This window comes from Muntiacus reevesi, chromosome 1, assembly GCF_963930625.1.
Source record: "Muntiacus reevesi chromosome 1, mMunRee1.1, whole genome shotgun sequence".
Classification (NCBI taxonomy): Eukaryota; Metazoa; Chordata; class Mammalia; order Artiodactyla; family Cervidae; genus Muntiacus; species Muntiacus reevesi.
The window spans coordinates 224,304,910-224,328,708 of NC_089249.1; the positions used below are offsets into that span (position 1 = coordinate 224,304,910).

General features: G+C 39.0%; 2 protein-coding genes across 3 annotated transcripts in view; both read left to right on the forward strand.

Annotated features, from left to right (window-relative positions):
• The first annotated feature begins 1,248 nt into the window (after nucleotides 1–1,248).
• CAMLG (calcium modulating ligand) lies at nucleotides 1,249–8,873 on the forward strand. The gene is made up of 4 exons (XM_065918575.1): nucleotides 1,249–1,541; nucleotides 3,035–3,492; nucleotides 5,130–5,195; nucleotides 8,265–8,873. Exons 1-4 carry the CDS (start codon nucleotides 1,370–1,372, stop codon nucleotides 8,454–8,456), a joined length of 888 nt encoding a protein of 295 aa, XP_065774647.1. The 5' UTR covers nucleotides 1,249–1,369; the 3' UTR covers nucleotides 8,457–8,873.
• Nucleotides 8,874–15,439: 6,566 nt separating this feature from the next.
• Nucleotides 15,440–23,799, forward strand: part of DDX46 (DEAD-box helicase 46) — a 49,650-nt gene continuing 41,290 nt past the window's right edge. Inside the window, exons 1-4 of one of the 2 annotated variants that reach the window (XM_065918583.1) lie at nucleotides 15,440–15,619; nucleotides 17,798–17,986; nucleotides 19,582–19,725; nucleotides 23,284–23,380. In XM_065918583.1, the coding sequence (XP_065774655.1) occupies nucleotides 15,603–15,619; nucleotides 17,798–17,986; nucleotides 19,582–19,725; nucleotides 23,284–23,380 (447 nt within the window). In that variant the 5' untranslated portion in view covers nucleotides 15,440–15,602. The remainder of the gene's footprint in view (nucleotides 15,620–17,797; nucleotides 17,987–19,581; nucleotides 19,726–23,283; nucleotides 23,381–23,799) is intronic. The other variant, XM_065918582.1, reaches the window with a different exon arrangement.

Sequence of the window (23,799 nt, forward strand, 5' to 3'; positions counted from 1 at the left end):
TGAGATGTGCCAGAGCCCTTTTGCCTTGCCCTGCTCAATTGCTTCAGTTGTGTCTGACTCTTTGTGACTCCACGGACTGTACCCTGCCAAGCTCCTCTGTCCATAAAATTTTTCCAGGCAACTGGAGAGGGTTGCCATTTCCTACTCCAGAGGATCTTCCCCACCCAGGGAGCAAACCTGCTTGTCTCCTGTATTGGAATGCAGATTCTTTACCGCCCGCACCACCTGGGAAGCCCATCATATATACATACATATGGTGGCTCAGATGGTAAAGAATCCGCCCGCAATGCGGGAGACCCAGGTTCAATCCCTGGGTAGGGAGGATCCCCTGAAGAAGGACATGGTACCTACTCTAGCATTCTTGCCTGAAAAATAGCATGGACAGAGATGCCTGGCAGGCTACACAGTCCATGGGCTTGCAGAGTTGGAAAGGACTGAAGGACTAACACTTTCACATGTATATACCAATCACTTCGCTGTACACTGGAAACTAACACAATCCTATAAATCAACTTTGCTTCAATAAAAAATTGAAATTAAAATATCTTCTTGGGCCCCTATTGTATGCTGTCAACATGGCCTAATGGATAAGGCACCACTGTTGAGGGCCCACACTGTTCTAAGAACTGCCGCCCTAGACAAGAACACAGTGATTGTCTTCATGGAGTTTATGTTTTACGAAGTGGGAAGCAGATAATAAAAGTACATTCAGCTTGAGAGTCAGTTACAACTGTTAAAGACAAAGGGCAGATAAGGAGAACAAAGACTGTTGAGGCGACAACATAGAGTGAACAGGAAAGGCTTCACTGGGAAGGTCTTCATCAAACAGGCATGCATTTGGTAGAAGCACTGCTGAAGATGAGGAATCAGCACCAAGAACAAATCCCAGCCGCAACGCTCCACAAAGCGTCGCTCTCAAAGTTACGTATTCCCGACGCCTCTAAGCGAGCCCGAAGAAGGTCACTGGAAACCAGTGCCTGACAGTGCAGGCTCCATTTTGCTTCCTGGCATCAGGTAGGAGGAGTCTATTCCTCGCTCACATGTTTCCAGTGGGTCACTCTGGATGCCGGGTTTCTTTACCTCCGAGTGAACGGCAACGCGGCCCGGTGGTGGGGGAGGAGCATTGAGGACCAGCCCAGGTGGGAGGAATTAGAGCGGCCATGGCTGCCCTCACTCAAGATGGCGGCTCAAGGCTCGCGCTTGGTCCCGACAGGCGGCGCGCGTGTTTACGCTGCATATGCGGCCCTGCGCTCTGGGGGGCGGGTCCACAGAGGTAGGGGCACGCGCGGCCTGCTGCCCAGTGTGAAGTCTTGGGCGCCGCGGCTGCCGCTCACGTCATCATCACCACTCCTGGACAGTGGAGGGGAAGATGGAGCCGGTCACCGTCGCTACCGACAGCGGGGACCGGCCGGGGGCCCCGGCTGGCTCAGGCCTTTCGGCTTCCCAGCGTCGGGCGGAGCTGCGGCGGAGAAAACTGCTCATGAACTCGGAACAGCGCATCAACCGAATCATGGGCTTTCACAGGCCCGGGAGCGGCGCGGGTGAGAACCTTCGTTCCCCATAGTCTCCTGCCCATGCCTTTTGAGTCTTGGGGATCATTCTCCCTTTCCCTCCTCCACCCCTTGACTTTTCTGCCAAGCCCTGCTCTCTGACCTCTCCTCGAGCCCCGCCCCTTTGATGAGTTCCCAGGTTCTCACTTCTTCACCGCAGGAAGTTTCTCGTCTCTCTCCTCAGTTTTCCGCCGCAAACGGCAATGCTCTCGATCCTGAGACCCACTGTCGTGGTACCCTCTACTCACTAACCCTGAGGCGCCCCCCCCCCCCCCCCCCCCCGTCACCCCCTCGCCTCTCTTGAAGGGCGCACATTTTATTCCCAGACTGCTCTACCCACAGTGCCCGACAGGAAGACTGCCTGCCTTTCTTTCCCTTGTAAATGCTTTTCCTTCTAGTGCCTTCCCTAGAGTCTGCCTTCCTTTTGCCCTGTCGGCCCCTATGAGCTTGTCTTTACTGAGCTGCCCCTGTAGTTCGTCCGAAGTGAATCACGGACCCATATCCTGGTGTCTGTGTGCGGTGCCCTCAACACTGTCATCTGCAGGTGAAAAAAAAATGGAAGCGACCATTCTTTAGAGACCCAACAAGGGAAACATGCCCATCTGAGGCCTTATCTCGTAATGTGCAGAGATTGATATGAATGATGTCAGAAACTGCCTTCAACACTGAAAGGAGTTCCTCATTTCTCCCCCAATGAATGTACGATGGGTTTCTTAAAAAATTTTATTTTCCTGTGAGTACTTACTGTACTCTTAACTTTCCATTTCGTGTTGCCTCTAATATTTGGCCTTCAGTCACTGGCTGCAAGTTCCTTAGATCCTTGTGACTTTTGCTCTGTGGGGCTTTAGATATATAACTCTGAATTTTCAGACAGCTCACAAATTTGCCACTGAAAACTGCTAAGAGAGCTAAGAGCCGTATTTCAAATTCCAGAACAATTGTTAGGAGACTCATTTTCTCCTTTAATGGTTAATAGCAGAGTATTCTTTCCTAAAGCATTTTCTTTGTTTTTTTGCTGTGAGATTTTTATTTTTTCTGTCATTAAATGTTCCCCCGCCCTCTCTTTTGTTTTAAACCAGAACAGCATCCTAAAACTGCTGAAGTACCTTCTAATGTCTCCTAGATTACAGTAGAAGGGTTACGCAAACCGGTAGCATTAGGATATGCCACACCCTATGCTGATCGGACTCTGGATTCAGAAATGGAACATTAAAAATAGTGGTTTTAGAAAATCTCCGTTCCTAACTCTTTCCCAACTTGTCTATTAGCTTTATCTTCTGTCCCCAAAGTTTGGGTTATATCCTCTGAAAGAATACTCTTTTTGACATTTTGTGTGTGTAGAGGAAAGAATTTGTTTCTTTATGAAGGATCAGTATTAATTCAGAGGCTGCCAAATTTTAGCTCTAGTGGCATATTTTTAAACATTAATAAGAAAGATGTTGGCCAGTATGTAATACTTAAGGCTTCTAAATTTCTTTTCTCAGAAGAAGAAAGTCAAACAAAATCAAAACAGCAGGACAGTGATAAACTGAACTCCCTCACCATTCCTTCGGTTTCAAAGCGAGTAGTGCTGGGTGATTCAGTCAGTGCAGGAACGACTGACCAGAGTGGAATGGCCGAGGTAAAGGGGACTCAGCTGGGAGACCCACTGGACTCTTTCATTAAACCTTCTGAGTGCAGTAATGATATAAGCCTTGAACTCCGGCAGCGGAACAGAGGGGACCTGACAGCCGACCCTGTCCAGAGGGGTTCTCGCCATGGCCTGGAACAGTACCTCTCCAGATTTGAAGAAGCAATGAAGCTAAGGAAACAGCTGATTAGTGAAAAGCCTAGTCAAGAAGATGGAAATACAACAGAGGAATTTGACTCTTTTCGAATATTTAGATTGGTGGGCTGTGCTCTTCTTGCCTTTGGAGTTAGAGCCTTTGTTTGCAAATATTTGGTAAGAAACAGTGGAAAATGAAAATTGGTTATAGTAATGAGTGCTTTTAATCTATAAGATTCATTTCTAATATTAATGTAATATTTGTGGTCCATGTGACTGTTTGGAGATGTGTTATAAACTGCTGTTTGCCCTAGGTATAGAATGAAGTGTTCCAGTTAAATACAGAGCCTGATAATAATGCCAAAATCTTTTTATATGCTGAGTACCATTCTAAGTGCTTTACATATATTAATTCGTTTAACCTCATCCTTATGAGCCAGGTATCATTTGAATCTGTTTTGTAGATGAGGAAATGAAGACTCAGGTGAAATCATTTGTACAGGGTCACATTACTAAGTGACAACTGGGATTAAACCCCGGCAGTTTCATTCCAAAACCAAAGGGTAAATTACCTACATATCCTATATATTAATTACCGCTTTTCAGATAACTTGAAATACTAAAATGCAGTTTTGGTTCTGAACGTGATGTACTTTTTTTAGAGTTCAGAGGCATTCAGCATTTTATAATGTTGTACTGTTACCATAATAGCAGTCCATCACGTACCCTTACATGCCAGTGGCTGTTCAGAGAAAGGTAGCATGTGTTTTACTGTTTTACAGTATGTGAAGAAAAGAAAAGCGCAACTCGTAGTTCAGTGTCTTGCTCTTTGAGGTGTTTCCATTCAGTAGACATTTTAAGAATACCTACCAAGTATCAGGCACATAAGTAAATTTTCAGATAATTAAGGTTAATGTTATTAAGCCAAAAAGCTTTTAAAAGTCTCTCTTTATGCCAGGTTTTTCTTAAAGAGAATTCTGTTGAGTAGATTTTATTTTTTTCTGATGATAAATTGTCATTGTAGCTTTCAGTATTTAGTGAGATGTATAGCTGCTTTTTTTTCCTTTTATCTAAAGGCCTCTGCACTTCCATGTTTTTAAAATTATGTCCTATTTTTGTGCCTCATTTTGTTTGAGGTTTTTTGGGTTTCTGGACTTTTTTCTTACTGTCAGATTTTCAGCTGTTAATCACTGCTCTTACTGTTCTTCCATTTAGTAATGCTTGCTCCTTTACTCCATTCATGATATTTTATTTTAGAAATAAATGTAACTGAAGTATTATTTTGATATTTTCTGTTTTATTGTGTGAGAAGTGAGATAACCAAGCTATTTTATCTATAATAAGAACACCTCATTATGTGAGGGCCAGAGATGAGTTCATTTCTTGCCCGAAAGTGTGACTGAGGTATGTATGGCATCTCTTTTGAGTACTAAGCCTTTTTGATGTACTTTCAAATTGTCAGTTAATTACCTCTAGATGAGAAGAATGTTTCTGCATGATGTATTATACATCAGTGGCCACCTAACACTTTAAATTACTTAAAAGGTCAATTTTTGAGAGAGAAGACATTTTGGGGAATATCAAAAGAGTATCCTCCCTCATAAAATATGACTTTAGAAATATGCTTTATGTTAAGGAAAGCAAATCTCTGTATTTGTCACCCTTTTGCAGAAACAGGACTGCTTTCAGCCACTAAAATTAAATTTTTATTATGGTTTTTTCCCTTGGAATTTTATCACTGCTGTTAGTCTGATGTATTGCAATTTGAATGGTTGTGTTGGCAGTGTGTAATGATATATCTTCTGTCTCCACAGTCCATATTCGCTCCCTTTCTTACGTTACAACTCGCATACATGGGACTGTACAAATATTTTCCCAAGGTAAATTCATTTTTTTCTCTAAATTGGGTGATATATTTAGATTGATTAATGACTAGATGATTTTAAGAACTTTTAAAAAAATATTTATACTTATGGTTTAAATCAGTGCTATTTAGATTTGTTTAGCTCACCACTGTGGATCTTCAAACTATTTGTTTCTGTTTGTACTAAGTTCAGTTTGCAAAGTAATTAGAAACTTTTATAGCAATTTGACACTACTGTAACATTTTTATTGTATTTTACAAAAAATGTTAGTCCATGATGGACTGGGGGAAAAGCCTCATTACAGACTTTGAGTAGTACTTGTCTAAGAAAGTGTTTAACTTAATTACTTAGTAAATTTAGTAATACATTTTCTTTCCAATATCAAAAGTTAATTTAAAAATGGCTTCAGTTATCTTCAGTGAGCACTTAATAACAGTGCACTTTATCTTTAATGCCAAGGGTCTGATAACTTGCAAAAAACACTTGGCCATACTTAGAGAGCAGAATTATGAGGAGTATCAGTGTTGACCTGGTCTACTTGACTATAGATATACTATGGGACTTGGCTTGCCAGTATAGAAGATAAGCTTATTTGAGTAATTGTGTTTTGTGTGAGATTTTTGCTAAAAAATGGCTACTTGACTGTTTGCTTAGTCATTTGCAATGCACTGATGGACCTCCTGTGTGTTTAATAGATCTGAAACATATTTTTGAGGGGTCATATAGTCAGTCACATACTCAAAGTAAGAGTAAAGAAGGATAAGTAATTTCATTTTTTAATTGAAATGTTTTTATGATATATATATTTATTGATCCTCTCCAAGAATGTAATTTTAATTAAAACATTTATTTAAATGTTTGTCCTTGAAACATTGATTTTAGTTTTCCAGTAGCACAAATTTGGAAGCAACCTAAATGTCTACTAATAAGTGACTAGTTTAAAAAAATTATGGTGTATCCATTCAGAATGATAAAGGTCTCCATGTGCTGATAATGGTAGCTTGTCAAGAAATACTAAGATAAAAATACAGACTAGCGTCTATAACATACTCCTTTTTTTTGTAAAAAGGAGGAAAATTACATGTGTTTGATTTTGCTTGTATATGTGTAAAAAAACTCTGAACATGAATTATTAACAGTGGTTATTTATGATGGGGTATGTATCGGTTACTAGGTAAATGGGCAAGTGAAAAGGAAAATTACTGTACAATTTTCTTTTAACAAAACATTTTGCTGTAACAGGTTTCAACAGAAAAATCGAAAGAATTATGCCGTTAACACCCGTTTAGTTACCACTTAGATTCTGTAATGAAAATTTCATTATATTTATCATATATTTACTCAGTTTTCTATACATCTTCAATGCATCACTTTTTAAAAATGCATCTTTCTATTTTTGGTGCACTATAAAGTATGTTGTACATGAAGACATCAGCATATTTTTCCGCTACACATTTCAGCTTACATATCAACAAAATTCAGTGTTTCTTTATGGTTCTTTTTCTTTATTTTGAGAATAATTTTCATACATTGAAATGCTTAAGTCTTTATTACACCTTTAATGAATTTTGACAACCTGTGAAACCCAAATCCTTTTCAAGATTTAGAACATTACTGTCAGGAAGTTCCATCATGCTCTTTTCCAGGCAGTTCCAGCCCCTGCACCATGAATGTCTGATTTTCTTTTTCCTACCATAGATTAATTTTAGCTGTTTTAGCACTTAATATAAATGGGATTGTTCCAGTACATACTTCTTCATGCAAGGTTTCTTTCATTCTACATTGTATTTTTGAGATTTATCCATATTGTTGAGTACATCAGTAGAATCATTGTCTTTTTTTTTTCTGAGTAATATTCCATTGACTGAATATATCCACTTATTTATCTAATTTTCCATTGATGGGCATGACTAAAGCCACTAAGAACTTTTCTGAATGAGTTTTTTGTGGACATAAGTTTTGATTTCCCGTGGATAACTATAGCTTTTTATATTAAAAATTTTTTTGAACTGTGTGATTGGATTTGGTGATACCAAATCATTAAATTAAATGAAAATTCAGCCTTGAATCTCTTAAGGAATGAGACTAGAAAATTATACTAGGAAATAAATGTTTAATGAATAAATGTTTGTATCTTACTGCATGGGGCTTTCCTGATGACTCAAGTGATAAAGAATCTGCCTGCAATGTAGGAGACACAGGAGATGCGGGTTCAATCCCTGGTTTGGAAAGATCCCTGGAGAAGGAAATGGTATCCCACTCCAGTATTCTTGCCTGGAAAGTCCCATAGACAGAGGACCCTGGTGGGCTACAGTCCATAGGGTCACAGAGTTAGATATGACTAAGCTTGTGCACGCGCACACACACACATCCTATTACATACAAAATCAAACATAAATTCTTTGCATGGCAGTTAGGGTTGACTCTACAGAATGTTCCTTTGACTCTGTTACAAATTATTGACTGTCCTCCAGAACATCTATCACTTTTCTGACTTTTGTTGTTATGAGACTTAACCTTACAATAGGATTTATCCACTCACTTCTGCTCATCTAAATCTTGCTCATTCTCAAATGCCTGTTTGTTTGTTTTGTTTTGTTTTTGTCTTCTTTAATTTGAAGGCCTGCTTTTTAATTCTGCTTCCTCCTGAAATCCTTCTCTATGCTTTATTTGAACATAAAATACTGGAGTAATTTCTGTCTCCTTTGAGCCACTATAGCACACATTATCCATGTCATTCATTTAGCAAGTATTTATGTCCTGTCTGGGAATGCTTTCCTGTTTTTGTCTTAAACTTTTGTGTGTATCTTAAATTATTATTTATATCCTAACCGCCAAGATAGGACTTTTTTTTTTTTAACTTTTGATAGTAAGAATAGTGTCTTTTCCTTATTGCCGAGCAGTTTGTTCCTTTACATATTATATGCTCAGTGAATGTTTGTTAATATATTGTTGATTGATGTCTTAAAACTTGATTAACAGTTTTGAAATCAATTAGGCAAAAATAACAGCACTGATGTTTTTTATAGAGCTTAAGTAGTCTTCTGAAAGCTATAATATTTATTTAAGTCTTTCTCTATGCAGAGTGAAAAGAAGATAAAGACAACAGTACTAACAGCTGCACTTCTATTATCTGGAATTCCTGCTGAAGTGATAAATCGATCAATGGATACTTACAGCAAAATGGGCGAAGTTTTCACAGATCTCTGTGTCTACTTTTTTACTTTTATCTTTTGTCATGAACTACTTGATTATTGGGGCTCTGAGGTACCATGACGCCTGCAGAACTCAGGAAGAAAAGCTTATAAAAAAAAATTTCTATATTGCAGTGTCTTTAAAGGAAGAATATTGGTTTACACCTTCATGTGATTCTTTTACTTTTTCAGTTTGTAAAACCACTTGATTAGGAATGGAATGACTGGTTACCTGACTAGAAAGGATTGAGTTTGTATTAATACTGATGCGATGATTAGAATCCCAGTGTCAGTAATTGATTTTTCTTGTTTGATTAGAATTCCTAGTCTACACTTTTTCCTAACTTCTTGGATTTGTGATTTATCTCTGGGAGCTGAGCTTGTGCTTAAGAGGGCAGATGAATGTGGTCTCAGTCAGTCCCAAGAACTGCATCTTGTATTTATATTGTTTTGTCCTAAGAAATGGAGCCATCTTAAAAATAAAATGGAAGAACTCAAATTGTCTGTTAAGTTTGCACATTTTAGCTTATAAGGGCTGCATAAGGTAACCACGTTGAGTCAGTATTGTCATTTTTATTCCAGCACAAATATTTAATGGAGGTAATGATTAAGATTCATACATGTGAAATTAATAGGTATTTATGAAATATTTCTGAAAATTTTTATTAGCAAACTTAAAAATTGGAAATTTTTACTTTTTAGTTTTTGATTTTCAGAAGTATTTTTTTTTAACCAGTAGAATAGAATGATTAGATATAAAAATGGACTTTGAAAAATTGACTGAGGAATGCAACCCAATAGGAATACCTCCTTTTTTAACTAACTTAACACTGTCATATTTGGAAGGTTTGTCTTAAAAAAGAGTATAAAGCATAAGTGTAATGTCATTTGGTATTACATTTCCCTAGTTTTTTGTATGATCTGTTTGATTAATTCTTTGATATTAAAAACACACATGCCTTTTTTTAAAAATTAATTACAAGATCTTTTTGTTTTGAACCACAATAATGGATAATAAGTTTAGCACTGTAAGTCTATTCCTCTGACTCAGAGTAAGATTATAAGCACACATTTTCCCCTAAGTCCATAGAAATCTAATATCTAGAGGATTAGATAGCATTCTTGAATTTGTCACTCTCTCCCCAGTCCCTGGGAAGACATTTGGGGTTTTTGATGACATGTTTTATTTCTTCCATTTTGTCACTTCGTCTTTGACCAGTAGCTTTTTAGTCTTAGTTGTATAAATGGACATGTGGACACAAAGTTGGTACTAAAAACGAGAGTTATGAGATTCAGGTCTAGGGTAATTAGAATCAAACTCTGCTTTGGAAGCCAGGTCAGTTTGTTAAATAAGTGATGTATTGGAGACATAGTGGACTATAATTACTTCTTTCACCTCTGCTAATAGGTAAAGGTAACTTCTTGAAGGACACAGAAATTCTGTAAACTTGCCATGCATATGCGGTGGCATAAAAAGCCAGTTAGAATTGTCATGTGAATGTAATCTCTTAAAAGGGAGTTAGAAATGAAGTATCTGGGAAAGTGCTCTAGCCTGGGTATCAGATACCTGAGTTCTGATTCCAGTTTAGATTCCAAAAGATCAGTGGTCTGGGATTGAATTTGTTTCCCACGACTCAGTGACCTCACTTAAGAAACTTGAGAAAATAACTTGAAAAATCTGTTCCAGCTTTATCACTAAGTCCTTCATGGCCTCATCCAGTTCCCTGGCTTCAGATACCAGGTACAGAAGGACCTTGAATTAGGGTAGTTTGATTTAGAATTTTTTGACTCTATGATGATGTGAAAGTGACACATTTGTTAGAAACCATACTTCAAATTTTGAATCTTGATCTTTTCCTAGGCTAGCCATTCGCAGTATACTACTCTCTGGTGATGCTGGGCAGTGGCAGAGAGCTGCAGCTCCCAGTCTGCCATCCATGATGATCCACTTAAAAGTTTTGCTCACATAAGCCAGTCTGCTTTTAACTTGCAGTGCAGTTCAGTGCAGTCGCTCAGTCATGTCTGCTCTCTGCAACCCCATGGGCTGCAGCACGCCAGGCTTCCCTGTCCATCACCAAGTTCCAGAGCTTGCTCAACTCATGTTCATTTGAGTTGGTGATGCCATCCAACCATCTCATCCTCTGTCATCCCCTTCTCCTCCCACCTTCAATCTTTCCCAGCATCAGGGTCTTTTCAAATGAGTCAGTTCTTCGCATCAGGTGGCCAGAATATTGGAACATCAGCTTCAGCATCAATCTTTCCAATGAGTATTCAGGACCAATTTCCTTTAGGATGGACTGGTTTGATCTTGCAGTCCAAGGGACTCTCAAGAGTCTTCTCTAACACCACAGTTCAAAAGCATCAATTCTTCAGCACTCAGCTTTCTTTATGGTTCAACTCTCACATCCATACATGACTACTGGAAAAACCATAACTTTGATTAGATGGACTTTTGTTGGCAAAGTTATGTCTCTGCTTTTTAATATGCTGTCTAGGTTGGTCATAGCTTTCTTCCAAGGAGCAAGCATCTTAATTTCATGGCTGCAGTCATCATCTGCAGTGATTTTGGAGCCCAAGAAAATAAAGTCAGCCACTGTTTCCATTGTTTCCCCATCTATTTTCCATGAAGTGATGGGACCGGATGCTATTATCTTATAGTTTTTTGAATGTTGAGTTTTAAGCCAACTTTTTCACTCTCCTTTTTCATCAAGAGGCTCTTTAGTTCCTCTTCGCTTTTTGCCTTAAGGGTGGTGTCATCTGCATGTCTGAGGTTATTGATACTTCTTGTGGCAATTTTGATTCCAGCTTGTGCTTCATCCAGCCCGGTACTTTGCATGATATACTTTCCATATAGGTTACATGAACAGGGTGAGATTTGATTAAAGACTTACTGAGCATGGCCCTGCCCATCAGAACAAGACCCAATTTTCAAAAAAAAAAAAAAAAAAAAAAAGACCCAATTTTCCCCACAGTCAGTCTCTCCCATCAGGAAGCTTCCATAAGCCACTTATCCTTATTCATCAGAGGGCAGACAGAACGAAAACCACTATCACAGAAAACTAACCAAATTGATCACATGAACCACAGTCTTATCTAACTCAATGAAACTATGAGCCATGCTGTGTAGGGCCACCCAAGATGGACAGGTCGTGGTGGATTCTGACAAAATGTCGTCCTCTGAAAAAAGGAATGGCAACCACTTCAACATTCTTGCCTTGAGACCCCCATGAACAATATGAAAAGGCAAAAAGATAGGACACTGAAAGATGAATTCCTCAGGTTGGTAGGTGCCCAATATGTTACAGGAGAGGAGTGGAGAAATAACTCCAGAAAGAATGAAGAGACAGAGCCAAACAAAGTGAAAACAGCGCCCAGTTGTGGATGTGACTGGTGATGGAAGTGAAGTCTGATGCTGTAAAAAACTATTGCATAGGAACCTGGAATGTTAGTTCCATGAATCAAGGTAAATTGGAAGTGGTCTAACAGGAGATGGCAAGAGTGAACATTGACAATTTAGGAATCAATGAACTAAAATGGACTGGAATGCAAATTTAATTCAGATGAGCATCATATCTACTAATGTGAGCAAGAATCCCTTAGAATAAGTGGAGTAGCCCTCCTAGTCAACAAGAGTCTGAAATGCAGTACTTGGGTGCAATCTCAAAAATTACAATGATCTCTTTATTTTCAAGGCAATTCATTCAATATCACAGGTAATCCTAGTCTATGCCCCAACCTCTAATGCCAAAGAAGCTGAAGTTGAATGGTTCTATGATGACCTACAATACCTTCTAGAACTTTCAGTACAGTACTCAATAAACTACATGATAGTCAACACTGTCATAAAGTAGGGTTTGTGTTAGATGATTTTGCCCAACTGTAGGCTAATGTGTCAGTTCTGAGCATGTTTAAGGTTGGCTAGTGAAAAAGTTGGCTTAAAGCTCAACATTCAGAAAACTAAGATCACGGCATCTGGTCCCATCACCTCGAGGGAAATAGATGGGGAGACAGTAGAAACAGTGTCAGACTTTATTTTTTGGGGCTTCAAAATCACTGTAGATGGTGACTGCAGCCATGAAATTAAAAGACACTTACTCCTTGGAAGGAAAGTTATGACCAACCTAGATAGCATATTAAAAAGCAGAGACATTACTTTGCCAACAAAGTTCTGTCTGGTCAAGGCTATGGTTTTTCCAGTGGTCATGTATGGATGTGAGGGTTGGACTGCGAAGAAAGCTGAGCGCCAAAAAATTGATGCTTTTGAACTGTGGTGTTGGAGAAGACTCTTGAGTCCCTTGGACTGCAAGGAGATCCAACCAGTCCATCCTAAAGGAGATCAGTCCTGGGTGTTCATTGGAAGGACATGCTGAAGCTGAAACTCCAGTACTTTGGCCAGCTCATGCGAAGAGTTGACTCATTGGAAAAGACCCTGATGCTGGGAGGGATTGGAAGCAGGAGGAGAAGGGGATGACAGAGGATGAGATGGCTGGATGGCATCACCGACTCGATGGCCATGAGTTTGAGTAAACTCCGGGAGTTGGTGATGGACAGGGAGGCCTGGTGTGCTGCGATTCATGGGGTCACAAAGAATTGGACACGACTGAGCAACTGAATTGAACTGAACTGAGGTAGGCTAAAATGATGGGTAGGTTAGGTATATTAAATGTACTTAACACTTACAGTATTTTAAACTTAACTATGGGTTTATCCGGAGAAGGCAATGGCACCCCACTCCAGTACTCTTGCCTGGAAAATCCCATGGATGGAGGAGCCTGGTAGGCTGCAGTCCATAGGGGTCGCTAAGAGTCGGATACGACTCAGCGACTTCACTTTTATTTTCACTTTCCTGCACTGGAGAAGGAAATGGCAACCCACTCCAGTGTTCTTGCCTGGAGAATCCCAGGGACGGGGGAGCCTGGTGGGCTGCCGTCTATGGGGTCGCACAGAGTCGGACACGACTGAAGCGACTTAGCAGCAGCAGCAGCAGCAGCATGGATTTATCAGGATGCAACCCTACCCTCAGTCAAGGAAGATCTGTATTATACGTTCTATAAAGTATGATCTCTATCTCTCCAACCTCAGTCTCCTTTGAACTCCAAACTCACACATTCGCTTTCAGCCATTATCATCTTCTGGATACCTTGGAGGCAGAAACACTAATTTTTCTCTCCTTTTCCCACCAAATCTGCTGTGTCCAAGCCTTTTTCATCTCCACAAATCCACCACAATCCATAGTAGCTCTGTTCAAAACCTAGGAGTCATCTTTATTCCTCCTCTTACCAGTGCATTTCACATCCTTTTTATCAATTCATGTTTGGAAAGCTGCCTGGGAAATACATCCAGAATCTGACCACTTTTCACTGTTCCACAGTTTACATCTTTACATCTTCTGATTTCTTTTAGACTTAAACCTACACTCCTTAACCTTCAGCCCAAATATGAACAATTTACTCTGATACCAGACTCCGTGATGTCCATTCTGTCACATACTGGCTCAGGCTGTCTACCCTTGGTGTGGGCTGAACTGCTGCCACAAGTGGTCAGCAAATCACAGATGAAGGGCAGAAGCCTGTCTTGGGGTCTTAACTTCTTGATTTCATTTTGTAAAAATTCAAATTTATTGAGGTAAGGTTTCCATACAGTAAAACACACCAATTCAAAGCATATAGTTCAGGGAAGTTCTTGGCTGTCCAGTGGTTAGAACTTTGTGCTTCCACTGCAGGGGATTCAGATTGATCCCTGGATGGGACTAAGATGTCCCATCGGCTGTGGCATGGCCAAAAAAAAGCATAAAGTGTACAGTTCAATGAATTTTGACATGCATCCATGCAATGATTGCCACAGTGAAGATATGGAACTTTTCTATCATGTGTAAGAACATAAAATAGTTCAGAGACATGTAAATGAGAGCCTGTCCCCAACTCCTTTATCGATTTCTGCTAAAACAACTCAACATTTCAGTGTGTGTCCCAATAGGTGAGTCATTCTCCACTTTGACTGGATTGTACTTCAGAAGTATCTGAGAAGCCTGAAAATTCCCAGTGCATAGGAGGGACTCCAGACCAATTAAATCAGAATATCAGAATGGAACACAAGCATCCATATGTACATATTTAAGCTCCCAAGTGCAGACAACTTTAAGAACCATGATAATCTTTGTTTTTTTGTGGCTTCTTGTGGCATGTGGGACCTTAGTTCCCTGACCAGGGATCCCAACCTGGATCTCTGAATTGGAAGCACTGGAATGCTGCCAAGAGAGCCATTATAATCTTGTGTACAGATATTTAGCTCATCCTCCTCTTCACGGAGTTAACTCCTTCTCAGTCTTCAAATCTTACTTCAAAGGTCACATCCTCAGGGAACTCTTTTTCTGAATCCTACTCCTATGGTAGAATCTCTTTCCTGTTGTAACACTTCTGCAAGTGTTTGTATTAATGTCTATGTATGCCACTGGGCTTCCCTGGTGGCCCAGACAGTAAAGAATCTGCCTGCAATGCAGGAGACCCGGGTTCCATCCCTGGGATAGGAAGATCCCCAGGAGAAGGAAATGGCAACCCACTCTGGTATTCTTGCCTGAGAAATCCCACAGACAGAGGAGCCCGGCGGGCTACAGTCCCTTGGGTGGCAAAGAGTTAGACACGACTGAACAACTTTCACTTCACTTCATGTCTGCCACTACATTGAAAGCTCATTGGAATCTAGAACATGCCTGACACGTAACAATATGTATAAATGAATATATAAATGAATGAGAGTGAATTGAAATGTTTGTAGCATCACTTAGCTCAGGTTAAAGCAGATGTCAGTATACTTCCTGGAACAGCTCGGGGATCTTTATGGCGCTTCAGTGCTAGTGAGAAAGACCCTCCCAAGGTCTGCAAGGTTGAGGCATTACCCACTACCGCACCGAGACCGGCGGGCTCCCGTGACTATGCAAGAAAAACTCAGCGGAGGCAATCAATTTTCGCGCAGCCGGTGCTTTGCGGCCTCCAGCCTACAGGGGGCGGTGTGGAGTCACAACCACTTCCGGCCCGCTTTTTCCTTCCTGCCTCTGGCGCCAGCACGTCTTGATTTCGTTGGCCGCGTTCGGATTGCAGCTGCCGCTGTGGCTGCGGCCGCCTCTTAGTGGTGCCCCTTTCCCGGCGTGCCGAGGGCGGTGCGGCCTCCTATTCTTTCCGGTTCTCCTGCGCGTGGTTCCGAAGGGCGCCGGTTTCCCACAGCAGGCGCTATGGGCAGGGAGTCACGGTAAGGCGGGGTGCCGACCGCCGAGCGGTACAGGCGGAAGGCGAGGTGGCCTCGGGGCCCGGCCTGGCTAGCACGACCCCACGTGTGGCCGGCGCTGCCCGCGGCTGCTGGAGGGGCTGGGGGACCTCTGCTGAGGGGAGTGGCTGCACTTGGGTGCGCGGTAGGCACAGGGTTCCCCTGCTCTGCCGTCGGCCGGTTCGAGCCCCTGGAGCGGGAATACCTTTCCAGGACTTCTAAGAGATCCCGCCATTTCCGCGGAGCTTACCCGGATCTCCTCATTCAATGGCGATCCCAAGTGAAATTCTCACCACTTCCCGTTTGGACCGTATCTTTGACTCCTATGGCTTCTTTAGTTCTTTGTGAGCGCGGGATATTTTCTTAAGTTAATTGAAAGGAGGGTGTGGTCATACATTTTTACAAGACCCATAACTTTGTACATGACTAGGCTTTTATTGGGCTACAATAAATGCTTGTGACATGGACACTTACTCTGTAAATAGATCTCAGATTTCTTTGTTATGTGTTTTTTATCCTTTTAAAACTGAGAATTGGGAGCTCTTATTAGAACTGTTTTCAAAAACAGTTTATATTGTTCCCTGGTTTGAGCTCTTGAGATTTTTATCTTAATGTACACATTTGGTTAATATTTAGCGGTTCCTGAAAGATAATTTATATGTAGGATGTAAATAATAAGTAAGATAGTAGTAGTTTACTGAAGTATAATTAACTTTAAGGGAAATGGGCAACGCTTAAGGGTAGAGCTTGATGAAATTTAACAAATCTATAGTGTTTATTCGTTTACCTGGAAAAAGAGTTTCCATAACTACGGAAAGTTTATTTAAAAGTCTTTGAAATCTCCGTGAAAGCATTGGTATTTGTCTGGTCACCCAGGTGGGAAACCTGGAAGTGGTATTTATTTGACTCATCCTTCTCTCAGTGTTTACATCCAGTTAGATTCTGCACTCTGTTGCCATTCTTGCTTCCCCTGACTTAATTCAGGCCTTAATCATATATTGTTCAGACTGCTACATCTCCATCATCTTCCTCTGATCTTGCTCTCCTAACTGATTCCACACTGCAGCCAGAATGATACTTCTGAAATAAACATAAAGTTATGTATTTCCATGTTCTCATGTCCATTGGTTCTTACTGCTTTCAAAATGAGTCCTTTAGGGCCCTTCCCAAGAAGGTCCCTTCCATCCCTTAGGCCTCTCCCCCTCTGCTCTGCCTTCCATAACTTGTGCAGGAGATTTGCTGTTGTACTTGACATTTAATTAATTGTTAAAATACCCAATACCCAGCTTTTGATACTTGTCAACAGCTCTACACCTGATGTTCTGATCCAGGCCACCACTGTCTCTGACTTGCTTGCTGTTTACCTGTCTTCCCTGCTTCTGCCCTCACCTTTCTTAGGTTTGTTTTCTCCTCAGCAGCCAGAGTAATGCTTTAAAAATAGTAATGCTTGGGGCTTCCCTGATGGTCCAGTGGTTAAGAATCTGCCTTGCAATGCAGGAGTTACAGGTTCGATCCCACGTGCCGTGAAGCAGCTAAACCTGTGAGCCACAACTACTGAGCCCAAGTGCCTAGATCCCATGCTCTACAACAAGAGAAGCCACTGCAATGAGTAGCCCTCACTGCAATGAAGAGTAGCCTCTGGTGCAACTAAAGAAAGCTTGGGCACAGCAACGAAGACTCAGTACAGCCAAAAATAAATAAATAAACTTAAAAAAAATAAAAATAGTAATGCTTAAAGTCTTGCAGTAGCCTTCTCAAAGAAAAAAAAAGACTGTCCTGATAACTGCCTATAAAACTCTCCATATTTGGCTACCATGCTACTCTTAGCTGTTTTTCTCCATAGCTCCAAGTGACATTGTATTGACTTATTAATTTTTTTTAACTTGTCGTCTCTTCCTTTACCACAGCACGAAGCTGCTTGAGCCTCAAAAGCAGGAACTTGGTCTCTCTTGCTTACTGTTCTTGCTTCTCTAACAGTTTTTCCTCTCTACATGTGCTGTAGCGGAAGGGTTCACTCTTCCCCTCTAATTTTAAAGAAGTTGATCTGTAAAAAGTCCTTTCAGTGTTCATCTGCTGAGACTTTTAGGGAAAACAGTAAAATAAATAAGATGTAATAGAGGCTAAGTGTGCTTGCTAAGCTTAATCTTTAACTTAATATTCTAGCCACTATCGGAAGCGATCAGCATCACGGGGACGCTCTGGAAGTCGATCTAGAAGTCGTTCACCCTCAGACAAAAGAAGTAAACGTGGAGATGACAGACGGTCTAGAAGCAGGGATAGAGATAGGAGGAGAGAGAGGTCTCGTAGCAGGGATAAAAGAAGATCTCGGTCCAGAGACAGGAAGCGTCTGAGGTAAGACACTAATCTCCAAAGAACTCTTGATAAATTGGGCCTTCTCAGCTAAATTAGGCTTCTTTAAAGGTTTTGGTGGTCCCTTTAATTGGTGGTAGAATTTGGTGGTCTGTTTGCTGGCTGTCTGTTTTAATCCCAGCTGATTTGATTAGGTACATAAGTGGTTTGCCTAGAACACAATCTTTCTGTTTTTCCCCCCCCTTTCTACTGTCAAGCAGTTTTTTTTTTTTTTTTTTTTTCGGTCAAACAGTATTTTAAGTTTGTAAATGATAGGTGGTATTTCTTGTAATCCAAAGACAACTTAAAAACAATTTTTTTTTAATTAGAGAAAAACTGCTTTACAATGTTCTGTTGGTTTCTGTTGTGCAACACCACGAAGAACTCTCAAAGCCCCCAGGAGAGGTTTAAAAAAAAGAAGTAAAAGTTGAGGTAACATGCCATTGAGGGAGTTCTAATCTAATCCTGTCCCAAGAAAGCCGATTCACGTGTTCAGAGCCACCACTAGAGCTGACTGGAGAAGGGAGAACAGAACAGAGCCATGTCCACTTGTTTTAAATGATTTAATAATTTTAATGATTTTATTTTTATTATGATTTTAATTAAATCATTTTAAATGATTTAATGATTTAATTTAAATTTAATTTAAATGATTTTAAAGAATTTTTTTAGATTTAACCAAAGAACATCCTAGTTTTTAAAAACTTATGCTTGATTAAATATTCCTTGGTACCACCCAAGCATCTATAACTTGCCTGGTGGTGAAAAACAGTCTTTAAATAGAAATAATCTCACATGCCAAAAAAAGTTTTCTAATAAAGTTTCTCTTTAAAATAGGAAAGAAGACATGGTTATACAGGTGCTGTGAAATGATCTCAGAAAGAACTTTATCTTTTTGAGATATTGGTTCTTAGGAAAAATATTCACCCATAACAATGTGGATAGTATTAACTTACTCAGTTTTATATTATGTGGCCTCAGGAACAGTTTCATACAATACAGTCAAGTACTTAGTAAGTGTCGTGTAAGATTTGGTCTCTTAACTGTTTGGTTTTTTTTTTTTTTTTTTTGGATCTCTTTTTGATGTGAAAATAAAATTACAAGATTTTAGAGCAAGAAGGATTTTGAGATTATTTGGTGATGTCTCTGCATTATATAGATAAGGAAACAGACCCAGAGAGTTGATCTACCCTGTGTGTGTCACTAGTTAGTAAGTAGCAGCACCAGGATAGACATTCTTATCCCCTAATTTTTGTATCTGACATCTTTCCACAGCCCCATTCTGCCCATCCTTATACTGAGATTTCAGCTGTCTTTGAAATTTAGATCTTGTTCTATAGGTCAAAGATTTCGGACAGTTATTACTACATATTTCCTCCGTTTTTCAACAAACATCATTTCGAAATTAGTATCCTCATTTTTCCCATTAACCACTTGTAAGAATTGGCTTTACTGTTAAACTGATTTGATAGTTAATTAAAATCTGTCTTTAACAATGGTAATAATTTAGAAGCTTCTTTCAACATGAGGCAGAAACCATGATTTGAGATAGAAGTTCTACTTGGTCATAGAATAAATGAAACGTATCCCCCTTGCAGGCGTTCCAGAAGTAGAGAGAGAGATAGAAGTCGAGAACGAAGAAGATCTCGAAGTCGGGACAGGAGACGTTCAAGGAGTAGAAGCCGAGGCCGAAGATCCCGATCTTCCAGTCCTGGCAATAAAAGCAAGAAAGCTGAGAATAGGTAATGTTAACATTGATTGTATCTATCATGAAGGTTGGGAACTAACTCTCTTCCCTACACTTAAAAAAAAAAAAAATCCTTGTAAATGCTGAATTTGGCTGCTACCGTGAGCTGTTACCTTAATTTTATTTCAATAAGTTATAAAGCTTGTAGTGCTTTTAGAAGATACCTAAATTCTGTTAGTTTTAACACTCATATTGCATTGTTCCTTCATTTGATACCTACTGTTAATGATCAGAAGTACATTTTATATACACCTTTGTGGGAACTATGTTTTTTCTTTGAAGTTATTTCTCTTAGTATTTCTACTGTTGATTGAAAAATAACATTTTTATGTTGCTGAGCTGCTATTCATAATGGGTGAGCTTTGCTTGTGTAAGTTAAATCTACATGTTTCCTTAAGATGTTAGTACTATTGAATTTTGAGATATTAGTTATATCTATTAGACGTAATATGTTTACTCTATATTTCTCTTGTTAATGTTTTGTTCTTTGCCTATTACTGTTTCTAAAGTGGTGTACTGGCATATATGACTTTGTTTATGTTTTCTTCATATTGGTTATGAAGATTTTTCCTCTTTTACTTTATAAATTTTACTTTTATCAGGTCAGTATTATAATGCCCATTGGGATAATTTTAAATTTAAAATATAAATTCAGAGAAATGAATGAAATATAAACATGCAGTTTATTAAATAAGTGTAAAGCAAGATTCATGTAACCACCACCGAAGTTAGGAAATAGAACATTGTCTGTATCCCACCGGAAGTCCTGCATGTCCCTCTGCTAACCCAGCTTTCTACTTGCTAGATAAAATCACTGCTGACTTTGGTGTTAGTAATGTCCTAATTGTTTCTTTATAAATGGAAAAAGAATGATTTAGGTTTATGTGTTTTTTAAGTTTACATGAATGAGCAATGTCTTCTTTTGTGTTTTTGCTAAACCTTGAGAGTTATCTCTGTTGCTTATAACATTAGTTTATTTTATTGCTGAACCACTCTCCTGTGGTGTAAATATGTGTGCTCAGTCGTGTCTGACTCTTTGGGACCCCATGGCTTGTAGCCTGCCAGGCTCCTCTATCCATGCAAGTTTCCAGGAAAGAATACTGAAACAGGTTGCCGTTTCCTCCTCCAGGGGATCTTCCTGAACCGGGATAGAAGCCTTGTCTCTTGGGTCTCCTGCATTGGCAGATGGATTCTTTCCCACTGCGCCATCTTGGAAGCCCCGTGATATAAATATACCACTTTATTTATCCATTCTGCAGAGATGGATGTTTGAGTTGTTTTAACTTTGAGGCTATTATGAACATTTTTGTATATGTGTCCTAGTATACATGTGTATGGGCTCCCCAGTGGCTCAGACAGTACTTAATCCACCTGCATTGCAGGAGACCTGAGTTCAAGAGTTGGACACCACTGAGCGACTAAGCATATTAGCATATACATGTGTTTGAGTTGCTCTTGGGTGTATATCTAGGAGTGAAGTTACATGGTCATAGAATAAACATAGCTTCACTTTAACTAAGCAATCCCAAATGCTTTCCAAGGAGTATATACTAATTACACTTCCAGCAGTATATGAGAATTGTGTCCCTTCATACCCAGTATTCGGTATTGTCATTCCTTTAAATTTTTATTTGATAGACATGTCATAAAAATATCCTTATGGTATTAATTTGCATTTCTTTGATTACTGGTGAAGTTGAACACCTTTCCATATGTTTTTTGGTCATTCAAACTTCTTCTAAAGTATATGTTTAAAAAAATACATGTTAAAAAAAAATACATGTTTAAATCTTTTTCTCATTTTCCTATTGGTTTGTTTCCCTCTTTAAAAATTAGTATGTAGAAGTTTTTGTTTTTAAATATTCCAGATAATTGTATTTTGCTATATGAGTGGCAAATGTTTTAGTCTGATTTGTCTTTTTACTCTGTAATGATACTTTTGAGGAACAAAGACTTAGAAGGAAGAAACATTCATAAAATGAAGGCAGTTAATAAAAGGATGAGGAAAACCTGACAAGGGCAGTGTGAAAAAAATAAAATTATAGACTGTACTCAGTCTGAACATAAACGATTAGCATGCTGCTTTTAACAGTTTGTCAAAAAGATAAGACAAATCATAAACTAGTTGGGTTTATACCAGGAATGGAAAGTTGATTTAACATTAGAAACTCTATCAGTGTGATCCAAGATTCAAGGAGAAAAGTCATGGTTACTTAAGTAGATTCAGGAAAAGCATCTTATTAACTTCAACATACATTAATGTTTAAAAGTTCTTGGCAAACATGAATAGAAAAGTATTTAACAGATTGGTTATAAAATTAGGAAGCACTTTCAAAGAACAAGATATAAGGACTTTTGCTACCAGGTATCAAGGCTTGTCATAAAGTTGTAGAAATCAAGAGTGTGGCTTTATTGTAGGGGTAAACAAATAGATTACTGAAACCTTATAAAGAACCTAGAATCAAATCTACACATATAAGATCATTTAATAAATGACTATGGTGACATCATAAATAGTGGGGAAAAGTTTTTCCAATAAATGGTGTCAGGGACATTTGCTATCCTTTGATAAAATAGGACTGGCTACCTCCTTCTCTGTGCAAAAAGCATTTCCAAACAGATCAAAAACCAAATAAGATGGCAAAGCTATAAACTTTTAAGTAACCATCTTATTTGGTTTTTAATCTGTTTGGAAATGCTTTTTGCGCAGAGAAGGAGGTATCCAGTCCTATTTTTAGAAGTTGATGCTGGAGAATATCTTCTTTACCTCTGGGTATCTTCATCAAAATTGGAAAAATTTCTGGGTGCCTTATTTTTTAAGATGTATTTATTTTTTATTTATGGCTATGCTGAGTCTTTGCTGCACGTGGGCTTTCTCTAATTGCAGTGAACAGAGGCTACTATTTGTTGTGGTGTGCGGGCTTCTCACTGCAGTGGTTTCTCTTGTGGAGCACGGGCTCTAGATGCTGTGGCTTTAGTAGTTATAGCTCACAGGTGTAGTTGTCCTGTGGCAAGTGGGATCTTCCCTAAACCCATGTCCTCTTCATTGGCAGATGGATTTTTTACCACTGAGCCACCAGGGAAGCCCTCTTAAAAACACTAATCATAAAGGAGGGGAAAGGTCAACTGATTTGATTATAGTACAGTTAAGGAATTTAACTCATTTTTAGATGCCATAAGTAAGGTCAAAATGCAAACTTGTTGGGATTTGAAATATTACATATATCAGTTGTCTTATACTGTTAATGTTTTGGTATAGTTCTCCATTTGTTATATTTTTAATTTCTTATTTAAATTTTTGTAATTATTTTTACATGCTGTGTCCAATTTACTTTTGGTCAGTTTCAGATATGGAGTAATATTTGCAATTAGTGTTATGAGATTAATTCTTCATTGTATTTCCAAATTGTTTATTAACGGTATATAAAAATTCTCCTGAGCCTTGGAAGTTTATTTCTTACTTAAAAAGTAAAATACAAGTCTAAGTGTTTTAAAATGAGTGTTTCCAAAAACAGATAGATGATGTCCCCCCCTCTCTCTTTTTTTTTGGCAGGTCTAGATCCAAAGAGAAAACAGATAGTGGGGAAAGTTCTAAAGAGAAGAAAAAAGACAAAGATGACAAAGAGGACGAAAAAGAAAAGGATGCTGGTGTATGTTTACTAACATAAAAAGTAGTATAGTATTGAATTTGTTTCTGTAGTGACTGGTTTTTGGTTTTAATGCTGTATGTTTTATTTTTAAGTAAATGATAGCAAGTTTGTAAAATGCATATAAAATGATAGTTTTCCCCATGAGAACATTTTTCTGAAATGTTTCTATACACATTATCTAATTTTATATGTAAAATGTGATCATTACTATATGCACTATTCTGTGCCTTGCTTTTTTGTTGCTTTTAAATTATGAATTACTTTATCAATATATAAGGTCTTAAGAATAATAAATTGCAGTATACAAAGATTCTAACTTAGGTAGAATACCTTTCTTTTTCCTTTTGTTAAATGTTGAATATCTTTATGTAGCTGTGTGCTTGTTGTTTTTAATGCCTGCATAGTGTTTTGTTGAAGAA